The sequence below is a fragment of the Ranitomeya variabilis genome, chromosome 2 (assembly GCF_051348905.1).
Source record: "Ranitomeya variabilis isolate aRanVar5 chromosome 2, aRanVar5.hap1, whole genome shotgun sequence".
In the NCBI taxonomy this organism is placed as follows: Eukaryota; Metazoa; Chordata; class Amphibia; order Anura; family Dendrobatidae; genus Ranitomeya; species Ranitomeya variabilis.
Genome location: NC_135233.1, coordinates 751,709,949 through 751,725,497, shown reverse-complemented (window position 1 = coordinate 751,725,497; position 15,549 = coordinate 751,709,949). Strand labels below are relative to the sequence as shown.

The following is a 15,549-nucleotide window of genomic DNA, read 5'->3' as shown; positions in this document are numbered from 1 at the left end:
CGATACCCGATACTTGCGGTATCGGAATGCTCAACACTAGTCATGATATGTTCATAAGTTTCAAAAGTGCATAGTGCTAAAGGATCTCATATCCATACATACAATAAAAGAAACATCATTGCAAGCATTAACACAATTGTAATATGCAGATTCTACGCATAACAGTAGAGGATAATGAAAACAATGTGCCTACCCAGTAGAGTCCCAAGCCCCAACGTGAGCTTCACCCTGCTTCCTCAGTGGACTAGGACCTTGGTCTATGGAAGCTGCTTTGTGTTATAACTGATAGGTGCATCCTATACAGTGTTTATACATTGATTTAAGCAATGCTATTAATGAGACCTAAGAGGCAGAATCCTGCAGTAGATGTAAATAAAAATTAATGGGATTTTCAGGGTGTAAACAATTTTCTGCAGTAACTCTTTATGAGTGCAGTGTACCGAATCGTGGCAGTGTGCTATGCGCAGACTTTCACGATTCCCCTGCATTCCCCTGTGAGTGGTCATGTGACGTCAAGTGTGTGTTTGCACAGTTGCGGTCATGTTTCCAGCTATAATTCACATAAATTTCTCTCAATGTAAAATTTATGAGAATCTAGTCAGCTTGTAGCTGCAACTTTGTAAATTAGATATTTAACTGTCACGTTACTGCATACTTCCGGGAGGAATATAGGGGAACAGTGACAGTAAGTTGTTTTCACAGTTATGAAAAGGAGGTTTGCATGCTTGTAGCCAACTAAATTATCATGCGATTGCTTCTATAGAACATAAAGATAAGAATCAAATGTGAATCTAGTTTGGCAGGAGACTATTGTTATTCAATTCATATACTTACTTTCACGTGAATGCCCATTTCACACTTACAATACAGGAGAATCGTGATACTGTGCGTATAACACACTAACTCAATTCGGTAATCAGTAGTAACTCTGTGTAATTTGTCTGTAGCCCTGAAAACCCCTTTAATGTAATAATAAATACATTCATTAAATTATATTTACATCAATAATATCACCTAAAAACTTGATTTCAATGTATTATCAAAATTGTTCATCTCACGTTCTGAGATTTTCATTTTAGTTTTTGTGCATTCGGAAAGTCTTTTGCGGAAATTTCCACTAAGTAGTACATAAAGGAAAGGATTGATACCACTGCTGGCATAGCTGAGGCAAATGGAGCAATAGTAGCTGACATAAAAAATGATTGTGGGTTGAGAGATCTGAAGGTTTACAATCTGAATTACGTGGTAGGGGGCTGCACTGACAATGAATACTCCCACCAATACCAGCACCATCTTGGTCAGTCGTAGAACTCTTTGTCTGGGTAAACTGTTGTTGTAGCTGAAAAATGAAAAAAAAAGGTAAATTACATAATCTCATAATATTAACAATAATTCAATACTATCTTTCATAATTTCATCACATACAGTACAGACCAAAAGATTGGATACACCTCATTAAAAGATTTTTCTGTATTTTCATGACTATGAAAATTGTACATTCACACTGAAGGCATCAAAACTATGAACTAACACATGTGGAATTATATACTTAACAAAAAAGTGTGAAACAACTGAAATTATGTCTCATATTCTAGGTTCTTCAAAGTAGCCACCTTTTGCTTTGATGACTGCTTTGCACACTCTTGGCATTCTCTTGATGAGCTTCAAGAGGTAGTCACTGGGAATGGTTTTTACTTCACAGGAGTGCCCTGTCAAGTTTAATAAGTGGGATTTCTTGCCTTATAAATGGTGTTGGGATCATCTGTTGTGTTGTGCAGAAGTCTGGTGGATACACAGCTGATAGTCCTACTGAATAGACTGTTAGAATTTGTATTATGGCAAGAAAAAAGCAGCTAAGTAAAGAAAAACGAGTGGCCATCATTACTTTAAGAAATGAAGGTCAGTCAGTCTGAAAAATTGGGAAAACTTTGAAAGTGTCCCCAAGTGCAGTGGCAAAAACCATCAAGCGCTACAAAGAAACTGGCTCACATGAGGACCCCCCCAGGAAAGGAAGACCAAGAGTCACCTCTGACAAGACAGGCAACAAGCAGAAGAGACTTGTTTGGGCTAAAGAACACAAGAAATGGAAATTAGACCAATGGAAATCTGTGCTTTGGTCTGGTGAGTCCAAATTTGAGATCTTTGGTTCCAACCACCGTGTCTTTGTGCGACGCAGAAAAGGTGAACGGATGGACTCTACATGCCTGGTTCCCACCGTGGAGGAGGCGGCAAGATGGTGTGGGGGTGCTTTGCTAGTGGCATTGTTGTGGATTTATTCAAAATTGAAGGCATACTGAACCAGCATGGCTACCACAGCATCTTGCAGCCACATGCTCTTCCATCCGGCTTGTGTTTAGTTGGACCATCATTTATTTTTCAACAGGACAATGACCCCAAACACACCGCCAGGCTGTGTAAGGGCTATTTGACCAAGAAGGAGAGTGATGGGGTGCTACGCCAAATGACCTAGCCTACACAGTCACCAGACCTGAACCCAATCAAGATGGTTTGAGGTGAGCTGGATCGCACAGTGAAGGCAAAAGGGCCAACAAGTGCTAAGCATCTCTGGGAACTCCTTCAAGATTTTTGGAACACCATTCCCGGTGACCTCCGGTGACGGTCATCAAGAGAATGCCAAGAGTGTGCAAAAAGGTCATCAAAGCAAAAGGTGGCTACTTTGAAGAACCTAGAATATAAGACATAATTTCAGTTGTTTCACACTTTTTTGTTAAGTATATAATTCCACATGCGTTAATTCATAGTTTTGATTTCTTCAGTGTGAATGTATAATTTTCATAGTTATGAAAATACAGAAAAACCTTTAAAAGAGAAGGTGCGTCCAAACTTTTGGTCTGTACTGTACATATCAATTAGGGATGCAGAAGTAGCAGTCACATCAGGTACTGCTGCTACAGGAGGTGATCCAATTGTCCCTTTGGAGCAAATATGAAACTTTTAGGAAAATAGTTCATAGTCCAACTAATAATTCTTAATATTTATTTTATGGCACCCTATTTCTTCAGGAATGCAACTATCTCCCCAGCCTCCTACCTATCAAATTAAATAACAATTTTTGTTGCAGAAAAAAACGTCTTTCTTGGCAGCACCTTTTTCCTGTGTAAGCAAGACTTCCACAGCTGAGAACAATGCAGTCTTTGTGCAATGAATAATTTGTTAATCTGTAAAAAGGCTATTAAATGACCCCTGACTGATAAATATTTGCTGATTGGCGGACATTTATAGCACTCAGGGATGCCAATCATGCTAAAGCCCTGGCCCAGAGTGAAACAGGCTGATGAAGATGCATACAACAGGGGAAGGCATAAGAAGACTTACAGGGGAACTTACAACGGTGGTGGAACAAATGAGATGCTTTTTTTTTTTTTTTGCTGGCCTTCTATGATTTACCAAAGTGACAGCTGCTATTTTGCTGAATACGCTCAGAGGGAATTGCAAAAAAATCCATATTCTGGAAAATACAACTTTTTATAAAATTCGAGAATAATTCATTTTCCCACAAATACATTTCTGATTGAATAAAATAAAGACAAAGTAAGTCCGATTATTCATGCAGCAGATTTAACAGGGTACTCTCAAGATTCAAAGTTATCACCTATCCATTGGAGAATGTTGGGACCCCCCCCCCACCGATCTTGAGAATCGGGGCTCTGAGGAGACACATGTTGGTGCCATAGTGGTCAATCAAGTGCACTGCTGCTCCATTGTTAAGTAAACTGGTGAAGATAGCAAATCAGAACTTGGTTGGTCTTGGGAATTCCCATTCTCATGAATGTAATGACAGTGCACATGATGAACCACCAATCAAATCATATGGGGCTTGGGATTGCTTGGGGTATGACTACATAAACCCCCAATAAATCCAAGAACTGGGGCTCTGAACTACTTTGAGAAAGTGGTGTCATGGTTAATCAAATACACTGCCACTCATTTCATAATTAAAGAGACCGCTGGAGATAGTTGAGATGAGTTTTTATGGTCTTTGGCACTCACATAAAATTAGTCTTGCAGCATAATCCATAATTGACAACCACGCTATTCACATGGAGCTCTTCAGAGCCCTGTTTTGGGAATTTGTTGGGGTCCCAGCAGTTGGATCTCAGTGATTCTGAGAACCAGATCTCTGAAGTGTCCCATGTGAATGCAGAAGTGGTCCATTTCAAGCACTGTCGCTCCATTCATTCTTATGTGAGTGCCAAAAACCACCTAAATAGGGTATAATTTACAAACTTGAGAGTATTCATTAAGGAAGGATTGGAAGGGTGCAAGACTGTTAGGTGGGAGGCCACAGAAGGATGTTGCAATATTCTAGGTGATAAACTCTAAGACCATGTACTAACATCTTTGTACTAAAATCTTTGTTGATTCAAAGTTGAGCAAGGAGTGGATTGGTGAAATGTTTTCACATTAGAGGTGGTAGGTGAAACTTAGATACACTACTCATAAAAAGTTAGTGATGTTTGGCTTTTGGGTGAAATTTTAGAATCGTAAAAAGTTCACCCTATGGTGATATTTTATTATGAAAGTAGGGCATTTAAGTAGAAGCATGCAATGGTAATTTCCTGATCTAAAAAAATTAATTGAAACAAAAGCCAACAGCAGTGGTGGGTATACCCCCCAAAAAATGTCAATGTCTCAATAACTTGTCATGTGGCCTTGATCATCAATTAAAGCGTGACCATGACATCTCGTGCTGTTCACAAGTCAAGTTATTGTCTGCTAAGGCACTGTATTCCAACCTTGTTTCAGCACAAACTCAGATCATTGAGTTGCTGGGGTACAGAGTTAAAAGCCTCTACATTTCAAATCAGCTGATGCCATAGGTTGTCTATAGGATTCAGGTTTGGAGAAAGTGCAAGCCACTCCATTTGAGGTACCCCAGTCTCCAGCAGCCATCCCCTAATGATGCAACCTCAATGAGCTGGAGCATTGTACTCCATGATGATGAAATTAGGCCTGTGTTGATCATTCAGCTGCACAATGACTGTCATTATTGATGTTATTCACGTAGTAGGGAATTGTGACTGTACCATTCACAAAGTGTAGGGCAGTTCTTCATTGACTAGACACACCTACCCACACTATTTTAATACATCATTTTTTTTGGAATTTTTCATGAAACATATATACAATCCAGAATGTAGAAGATAAGATAATCCATCCAATCCAATCCATATGCAGACTGGGCAAATAATAACATCTTTCACAGGTTTAGCTGGCATAATATAAAGAACAAGAACTAAAACCTTTAAACAATCAACAATTGACCAGACAAAAGAACTAGCTGACATTGTGTCTTATTAAAGCCAGCATGAAAAGACTATCATTCTGTAGTCAAAATAAAAACTATAGCAAAGTGATTCCATTCCCCCCCTTTTTTTTCCTTCTTTAATTTAGGCGTAGATGTCCCAGGCTATTTTTGAGATACTCTGATGTAAACCAAGCTGTAGAACTGAAGGGTCCAACAATATTCTTTTTTTTTCCCTTAATGAACAACAATTCACAATAAACTGTTTCCACTTCAGAAATCTTTTTTTCGAATTGAGAGTCCTCAGTGGTTGATACCTTTTAATGGCTAACTGAAAAGATGGATTTTAGAATTGTATCAGAATGTATCCACTTCATAAGAAATTTGTCTGCTTGTGTTTCTTTATTACAAAGGGCATCCCGTTGTTCCACCTCCATGAAGTGCTTAATTTGTGCTGTCAATTCTGTGATGGCAGGGGGATTTGGATCTAGCCAATATTTAAAAACCCGTTTTCTTGCTGGTATAAGCAGGGTATGCAGCATTTTGGAAGGGCCTCCTACCTTCTTGCGAGGGCTATCTGCTTTACTCCAGTAGTGCAACAACGCTAGATAAGGAGAGAGGGTGTACCCTAGACCCCATATGGTGTTAATCATATTTGATACCAAGTTCCAGAATGAAACTGAAGCAGGACAACCAAAGGTCATGTATGAGGTCGAAGTTGGTATGGTGGCACTTAGGGCGTGCAGTTAGTCTATTTGATAGAGGTATGTTGAAAGCGTAGAATGCCCCATGCATTATTTTATACTGAGTTTCTTTCCACGCTTAATTTATAATGTGCTTCCTAAATAAATTGCAACCTGTTCTTATTTTAAAGACACCTAAATGTATCGCCCAAATTAAGCCATGAAGTATACAATAATAAATAACCAAAAAAACCAACTTCACACCGGGACAGTAAAATTAACCATAATCTTTATTAAAGACAATAAAAAAATATACTAAAAAATAGGCAAATCGCCACAAGCACAGGTAAACATGGTGGGCAGCCCAGGAAGTAACCCCAAATACTGTAAACAATGTGTACATATATAAACAAGGTACTAAAAAATCTATATACACAAAAATAGATGTATGACCATGTACCAAAAAAGCACCAATAATTTTAAACAGTAAATTTTATACAAAAAATAATAATAATACAAGTGTATAACCAGGTAAATGTTATTATAGTTACCAATTAAGTACTTCTGGGGACCCACCACACCCAACTCGTGTTTCGCAATGAAATGCTTCGCCCAGGGGTGGTTGAGTACTGGCCAAAAATGGTATATATACAGACAAGGGCCAATAAGAGAAAATATACTCTAATTGTGCTAATCAAAAACTCCTGTGCAGGGTAATCCGGATTGGACACAGACAAACAAAGATAGCGTCACATTCACTCACCAGGCAGCCATCACTAATAGCTTAGAGATTGAAACAATCACTGCCAGGATACCGCATTTGTGCATAACAATCATACCCCACGTGGGACCAACGTTATCATACCGACGACCAGACGCCGGAGCGCATGTCACGTGTGTTGTTGACGTCACATCCGGCAAGACAAGTTCCGGTTACCCTGGCAACCACCAGGAACATCCCGTAAATATGTTACTATGACAGCAACCGAAAGCTACACAGATAGAGCTCCAAAGTGCATGTAAATAAACATGTGAGCACATATGTTAAGGATGTATAGTGTTATGACCCCAATGGCGAGGGTCTCAGAGGAACGTGGAAGTCTGCAGAATACAAAAATCCAGCTCATAGGGCAGTGGTAACTGGGTTGACCATATATCTACTCCTAACGCCAACACTAGAAGTAGCCGGGGATCATTCCTACGTTGATTCTAGATGACACGCGCCAGCCGGAGAATCTAGCTACCCCTAGTAGAGGAAAACAAAGACCTTTCTTGCCTCCAGAGAAGGGGACCCCAAAGCTGGATAGAAGCCCCCCACAAATAATGACGGTTAGGTAAGAGGAAATGACAAACACAGAAATGAACCAGGTTTAGCACAGAGAGGCCCGCTTACTGATAGCAGAATAAAGAAAGGTAACTTATATGGTCAACAAAAACCCTATCAAAATCCACACTGGAAATTCAAGAACCCCCGAACCGTCTAACGGTCCGGGGGGAGAACACCAGCCCCCTAGAGCTTCCAGCAAAGGTCAGGATATAGATTTGGAACAAGCTGGACAAAAATACAAAAACAAAACAAATAGCAAAAAGCAAAAGGCAGACTTAGCTGATATAACTGGAACCAGGATCAGTAGACAAGAGCACAGCAGACTAGCTCTGATAACTACGTTGCCAGGCATTGAACTGAAGGTCCAGGGAGCTTATATAGCAACACCCCTAACTAACGACCCAGGTGCGGATAAAAGGAATGACAGAAAAACCAGAGTCAAAAAACTAGTAACCACTAGAGGGAGCAAAAAGCAAATTCACAACAGTACCCCCCCCTTAGTGAGGGGTCACCGAACCCTCACCACGACCACCAGGGCGATCAGGATGAGCGGCATGAAAGGCACGAACTAAATCGGCCGCATGAACATCAGAGGCGACCACCCAGGAATTATCCTCCTGACCATAGCCCTTCCACTTGACCAGGTACTGAAGCCTCCGCCTGGAGAGGCGAGAATCCAAGATCTTCTCCACCACGTACTCCAACTCGCCCTCAACCAACACCGGAGCAGGAGGCTCAGCAGAAGGAACTACAGGCACAATGTACCGCCGCAACAAGGACCTATGAAATACATTGTGAATAGCAAACGACACAGGAAGATCCAGACGAAAAGATACAGGATTAAGGATTTCCAATATCTTGTAAGGCCCAATAAAACGAGGTTTAAATTTGGGAGAGGAGACCTTCATAGGAACAAAGCGGGAAGAAAGCCATACCAAATCCCCAACGCGTAGTCGGGGACCCACACCGCGGCGGCGGTTGGCAAAGCGCTGAGCCTTCTCCTGTGACAACTTCAAGTTATCCACCACATGATTCCAGATCTGCTGCAACCTATCCACCACAGAATCCACCCCAGGACAGTCAGAAGGCTCCACATGACCCGAAGAAAAGCGAGGATGGAAACCAGAGTTGCAGAAAAAAGGCGAAACCAAGGTGGCGGAACTAGCCCGATTATTAAGGGCAAACTCAGCCAACGGCAAGAATGTCACCCAATCGTCCTGATCAGCAGAGACAAAACACCTCAAATAAGCCTCCAAAGTCTGATTGGTTCGCTCCGTCTGTCCATTAGTCTGAGGATGGAAAGCAGACGAAAACGACAAATCAATGCCCATCCTACTACAAAAGGATCGCCAGAACCTGGAAACGAACTGGGATCCTCTGTCTGACACAATATTCTCAGGGATGCCGTGCAAACGAACCACGTTCTGGAAAAACACAGGAACCAGATCGGAAGAGGAAGGCAGCTTAGGCAAAGGAACCAAATGGACCATCTTGGAGAAGCGATCACATATCACCCAGATAACGGACATGCCCTGAGATAGCGGAAGATCAGAAATGAAATCCATGGAGATATGTGTCCAAGGTCTCTTCGGGACAGGCAAGGGCAAGAGCAAACCGCTGGCACGAGAACAGCAAGGCTTAGCTCGAGCACAAGTCCCACAGGACTGCACAAATGACCGCACATCCCTTGACAAGGAAGGCCACCAAAAGGACCTGGCCACCAGATCTCTGGTGCCAAAAATTCCCGGGTGACCTGCCAACACCGAGGAATGAACCTCGGAAATGACTCTGCTGGTCCACTTATCCGGGACAAACAGTCTGTCAGGTGGACAAGACTCAGGCCTATCAGCCTGAAATCTCTGCAACACACGTCGCAGATCCGGAGAAATAGCTGACAAGATAACTCCATCTTTAAGAATACCAACAGGATCAGCGACTCCAGGAGCATCAGGCACAAAGCTCCTAGAAAGAGCATCGGCCTTCACATTCTTTGAACCTGGTAAATACGAGACAACAAAATCAAAGCGGGAGAAAAACAATGACCAGCGGGCCTGTCTCGGATTAAGGCGTTTAGCAGACTCAAGATACATCAGATTTTTGTGATCAGTCAAGACCACCACACGATGCTTAGCACCCTCGAGCCAATGACGCCACTCCTCAAATGCCCATTTCATGGCCAACAACTCCCGATTGCCCACATCATAATTTCGCTCGGCAGGCGAAAACTTCCTAGAGAAAAAGGCACAAGGTTTCATAACAGAGCAACCAGGGCCTCTCTGCGACAAAACGGCCCCTGCCCCAATCTCCGAAGCATCCACCTCAACCTGAAAGGGAAGTGAGACGTCAGGCTGGCACAAAACCGGCGCCGAAGTAAACCGGCGTTTCAACTCCTGGAAAGCCTCCACGGCAGCAGGAGCCCAGTTAGCTACATCGGAGCCCTTCTTGGTCATATCCGTCAAAGGTTTCACAATGCTAGAAAAATTAGCGATAAAACGACGGTAGAAGTTAGCGAAGCCCAAGAACTTCTGAAGACTCTTAACTGACGAGGGCTGAGTCCAATCAAGAATAGCTCGGACCTTGACTGGGTCCATCTCCACAGCAGAAGGGGAAAAAATGAACCCCAAAAAGGGAACCTTCTGTACACCAAAGAGACACTTTGAGCCCTTGACAAACAAAGAATTTTCACGCAAAATTTTAAAGACCAACCTGACCTGCTCCACATGCGAATCCCAATTATCAGAAAAAACCAAAATATCATCCAGATAAACAATCAAAAATTTATCCAGATACTTCCGGAAAATGTCATGCATAAAGGACTGAAAAACTGAAGGCGCATTGGAGAGCCCAAAAGGCATCACCAAGTACTCAAAATGACCTTCGGGCGTATTGAATGCGGTTTTCCATTCATCACCTTGCTTAATGCGCACAAGGTTGTACGCACCACGAAGGTCTATCTTGGTGAACCACTTGGCACCCTTAATCCGGGCAAACAAGTCAGACAACAGCGGTAAAGGATACTGAAATTTGACAGTGATCTTATTTAAAAGCCGATAATCAATACAAGGTCTCAAAGATCCGTCCTTTTTTGCCACAAAAAAGAATCCCGCACCAAGAGGGGAAGAAGACGGACGAATATGTCCTTTCTCCAGAGACTCCTTGATATATGAACGCATAGCGGTATGTTCAGGTACCGACAGATTAAACAGTCTTCCCTTAGGAAATTTACTGCCTGGGATCAAATCTATAGCACAGTCACAGTCCCTATGAGGAGGCAGTGCACTGGACTCAGACTCACTGAAGACATCCTGATAATCAGACAAATACTCCGGAACTTCCGAAGGCGTAGAAGAAGCAATAGACACAGGCAGGGAATCCCCATGAATACCACGACAGCCCCAACTTGAGACTGACATAGCCTTCCAGTCCAGGACTGGATTATGGGTCTGTAACCATGGCAGCCCTAAAACAACCAAATCATGCATTTTATGTAAAACCAGGAAACGTATCACCTCGCGGTGTTCAGGAGTCATGCACATGGTAACCTGTGTCCAATACTGCGGTTTATTTGCTGCCAATGGTGTAGCATCAATACCCCTAAGAGGAATAGGATTTTCTAATGGTTCAAGAGTAAAACCACAGCGCTTAGCAAATGAGAGATCCATGAGACTCAGGGCAGCACCTGAATCTACAAACGCCATGACAGGATAAGATGACAGTGAGCAAATCAAAGTTACAGACAGAATAAATTTAGGTTGCAAATTACCAACGGTGACAGGACTAACAACCTTAGCTATACGTTTAGAGCATGCTGAGATAACATGTGTAGAATCACCACAGTAGTAGCACAAGCCATTCCGGCGTCTATGAATTTTCCGCTCATTTCTAGTCAGGATTCTATCACATTGCATTAAATCAGGTGTCTGTTCAGACAACACCATGAGGGAATTTGCGGTTTTTCTATCACATTGCACCGAATTAGGTGTCTGTTCAGACAACACCATGAGGGAATTTGCGGTTTTGCGCTCCCGCAACCGCCGGTCAATTTGAATAGCCAGTGCCATAGTATCATTCAGACCTGTGGGAATGGGAAAACCCACCATAACATTCTTAATGGCTTCAGAAAGGCCATTTCTAAAATTAGCGGCCAGTGCACACTCGTTCCAATGTGTCAGCACGGACCATTTCCGAAATTTTTGGCAATACACTTCAGCCTCGTCCTGCCCCTGAGACATAGCCAGCAAGGCCTTTTCTGCCTGAATCTCAAGATTGGGTTCCTCATAAAGTAAACCGAGCGCCAGAAAAAACGCATCAAGATCAGCCAATGCCGGATCTCCTGGCGCCAGCGAAAAAGCCCAATCCTGAGGGTCGCCCCGTAAGAACGAAATAACAATCTTTACTTGCTGAGCAGAATCTCCAGATGAACAGGGTCTCAGGGACAAAAACAATTTACAATTATTCACGAAATTCCTAAACTTAAACCTGTCTCCGGAAAACAGTTCAGGAATCGGTATTTTAGGTTCTGACCTAGGATTTCTGATAACATAGTCTTGTATGCCCTGCACACGAGTAGCCAGCTGGTCCACACTTGTAATCAAGGTCTGGACATTCATGTCTGCAGCAAGCATAGCCACTCTGAGGTAAAGGGGAAGAAGAGAAAAAAAAAAAAAAAAAAACTCAGAATCTTCTTTCTTATAATCCCTCTTCTGCAATGCATTAAACATTTAATACTGGCCTGGCAAACTGTTATGACCCCAATGGCGAGGGTCTCAGAGGAACGTGGAAGTCTGCAGAATACAAAAATCCAGCTCATAGGGCAGTGGTAACTGGGTTGACCATATATCTACTCCTAACGCCAACACTAGAAGTAGCCGGGGATCATTCCTACGTTGATTCTAGATGACACGCGCCAGCCGGAGAATCTAGCTACCCCTAGTAGAGGAAAACAAAGACCTTTCTTGCCTCCAGAGAAGGGGACCCCAAAGCTGGATAGAAGCCCCCCACAAATAATGACGGTTAGGTAAGAGGAAATGACAAACACAGAAATGAACCAGGTTTAGCACAGAGAGGCCCGCTTACTGATAGCAGAATAAAGAAAGGTAACTTATATGGTCAACAAAAACCCTATCAAAATCCACACTGGAAATTCAAGAACCCCCGAACCGTCTAACGGTCCGGGGGGAGAACACCAGCCCCCTAGAGCTTCCAGCAAAGGTCAGGATATAGATTTGGAACAAGCTGGACAAAAATACAAAAACAAAACAAATAGCAAAAAGCAAAAGGCAGACTTAGCTGATATAACTGGAACCAGGATCAGTAGACAAGAGCACAGCAGACTAGCTCTGATAACTACGTTGCCAGGCATTGAACTGAAGGTCCAGGGAGCTTATATAGCAACACCCCTAACTAACGACCCAGGTGCGGATAAAAGGAATGACAGAAAAACCAGAGTCAAAAAACTAGTAACCACTAGAGGGAGCAAAAAGCAAATTCACAACAGTATAGACCCTAAATCACAAAAATTTAAGTTGGGTAGAAGGGAACAAAATTATTGTGATCATTTAGACCAAGTGGTGTAATGGTATCCAATTTAAAAATCCACCTGGCCTCCTTCTGTGCCAACATCCTTTTCCAGTTACCACCTCTAAATCCAATAAAGACTCTATCTATCCCTTTTACAAGTAATCCCTTAGGATCACAACCATGAGACGTCTTGAAATGCCGTTGGATTGGTTTAAGCTTATGAGGATTATCTTCTGTCCTTGCACCCTCAATATCCAATACGTGCTCATGCACTCTCCTACGAAGTTCCCGTGTGGTCATACCAATATAAGTAAAGGTACCGTCACACTAAACGATATCGCTAGCGATCCGTGACGTTGCAGCGTCCTCGCTAGCGATATCGTTGTGTTTGACACGCAGCAGCGATCTGGATCCTGCTGTGATGTCGCTGGTCGCTGAATAAAGTCCAGAACTTTATTTGGTCGTCCGATCGCTGTGTATCGTTGTGTTTGACACCAAAAGCAACGATACCAGCGATGTTTTACACTGGTAACCAGGGTAAACATCGGGTTACCAAGCGCAGGGCCGCGCTTAGTAACCCGATGTTTACCCTGGTTACCAGCGTAAAAGTAAAAAAAACAAACGGTACATACTCACCCAGCGTCCCCCAGCGTCTGCTTCCTGACACTTACTGAGCGCCGGCCCTAAAAAGTGAAAGTGAAAGCACAGCGGTGACGTCACCGCTCTGCTGTTAGGGCCGGAGCTCAGTCAGTATCAGGAAGCAGACGCTGGGGGATGCGCAGGTGAGCATGTACTGTTTGTTTTTTTTACTTTTACGCTGGTAACCAGGGTAAACATCGGGTTACTAAGCGCGGCCCTGCGCTTAGCAACCCGATGTTTACCCTGGTTACCCGGGGACCTCGGCATCGTTGGTCGCTGGAGAGCGGTCTGTATGACAGCTCTCCAGCGATCAAACAGCGACGCTGCAGCGATCGGCATCGTTGTCGCTATCGCTGCAGCGTCGCTTAATGTGACGGTACCTTAAGACCACACGGGCAAGTTGCATGATATACAATAGCTTTAGTGGTACATGTAATAGTATGTGTAATTTGATACACTCTATCCTTCCTTGAATTAGAAAACTCTGTTGGGCTACAAATATTCTGACAGGCCACACATTTGCCACAACTAGTGCAGCCCCATTTAGGACCCTTGGACCCAAAAATAAATCTGGGACCAGGTCCTTTATGGTAACTGTGAACCAACTGATCCCTCAAATTGTGTGATCTTCTGAAATTAACTGTAGGAGTTTTACCAATACATTTAGCAATCCTGTTGTCTGTCATAAGCACGGACCAGTGTTTTGTGATGGTACTCCTAATTTCATCGCTCCTAGAGTTAAAATCCAGGATACATCATACCTGATCCATTCCTTTATCCATTTTCTTTTCGTGCAAAAGAGTATTCCTTTCACTTCGGTATGCTCTTTCATAGGAGCGACAAATTGTTTTCTTCCCATAACCACAATCTCTAAAACGTTTGCAAAGATCCAAAGCCTGTTTTTCAAAAAATTCATCATTCGAGAATATCCTCCTTGCCCGTAGAAACTGTCCCGTAGGGATATTTCTAATCAGATTTTGCGGATACTGTGAGGAAGCATGTAACAAAGAGCTAACGGACGTGCTTTTACGGAACAAGTCCGTTTGTATAAAACCATCTCCATCAACCACAATAGAGATATCCAAAAAATAAATTTTTCTAGTTTCATACTTGTTTGTCAACTTGATGTTTCTAGTGTTGGAATTTAAATCATTGATAAACATGCCCAGCTCCTCATGTGATCCCTGCCAAATCATAAGAACGTCTTCAATATATCGCCACCAAGAGATGACCTTATGGCTCAATACATGAGGGTTAGTCTGAAAAATTTCCCGCTCCCATAGGCCTAAAAATAAATTTGCGTATGATTGTGCACAAGACACCTCCATCGCTGTTCCCTATAATTGGAGATAAAAGGAATCCAGAAAAACAGAAAAAATATGCTTAAGTACAACCTTTAATGCCTTAATAGGAAAGGAGCACAAGTCATGATCTAATCCACTAGTGTCAAGATAAAAAGATTTGGCTTCTATGTCATCCTGGTGCCGAATCGAGGTGTATAATGACTCGACATCACAGGTAACCAAGGCCATGTTGTCCTCCAACTGGACGCCATCTAACATTCTCAAGGCATCAGTCGTATCCTTGAGAAACGACGGCAGAACTTCAACCAGTGGTTTTAGATAGAAATCTATCAGTTTTGAAATTGGTCAGACATACTGTTGACCCCTGACACTATGGGCCTACCTGGGTGTGCAACCGGGTCTTTGTGTATCTTTGGTAATATATAAATACATGCTACCATAGGGTCCTCATTCCATAGTCCATCCCTCTGTTTAGATGTCAGAACACCCTTCAATACAGCCTCCTGAAGGAGATCAGAGAGTTCACTCCTAAATTTGGACAGAGGATTAAACATTAATTTCTTATAACACAAAGGATTTCTAGGTTGCCTCATCATCTCTTTTTCGTAGGCTGCTATACACCACACCACCACATTGCCACCCTTATCAGATGGCTTAATAGTTACCTCTTTCAGATTTCTCAATTCCTTCAAGGCACGTCTCTCATCATACTTAAGATTATCCCTCTTAATAGTTTCCGTGATTTCTTCAATTTCTTGCATCACAATTTGAACAAACAGATCAATAGCAGGAACAGTATTAATCTGGGGG

At 42.6% G+C, this 15,549-nt stretch overlaps 1 protein-coding gene across 1 annotated transcript in view; it reads right to left on the bottom strand.

Annotated features, from left to right (window-relative positions):
* Positions 1-916: 916 nt before the first annotated feature.
* Positions 917-15,549, bottom strand: part of MCHR2 (melanin concentrating hormone receptor 2) — a 452,328-nt gene continuing 437,695 nt past the window's right edge. Inside the window, exon 6 of the mRNA XM_077289664.1 lies at positions 917-1,339. Coding sequence (XP_077145779.1) covers positions 1,015-1,339 — 325 coding nt within the window. The 3' untranslated portion in view covers positions 917-1,014. The remainder of the gene's footprint in view (positions 1,340-15,549) is intronic.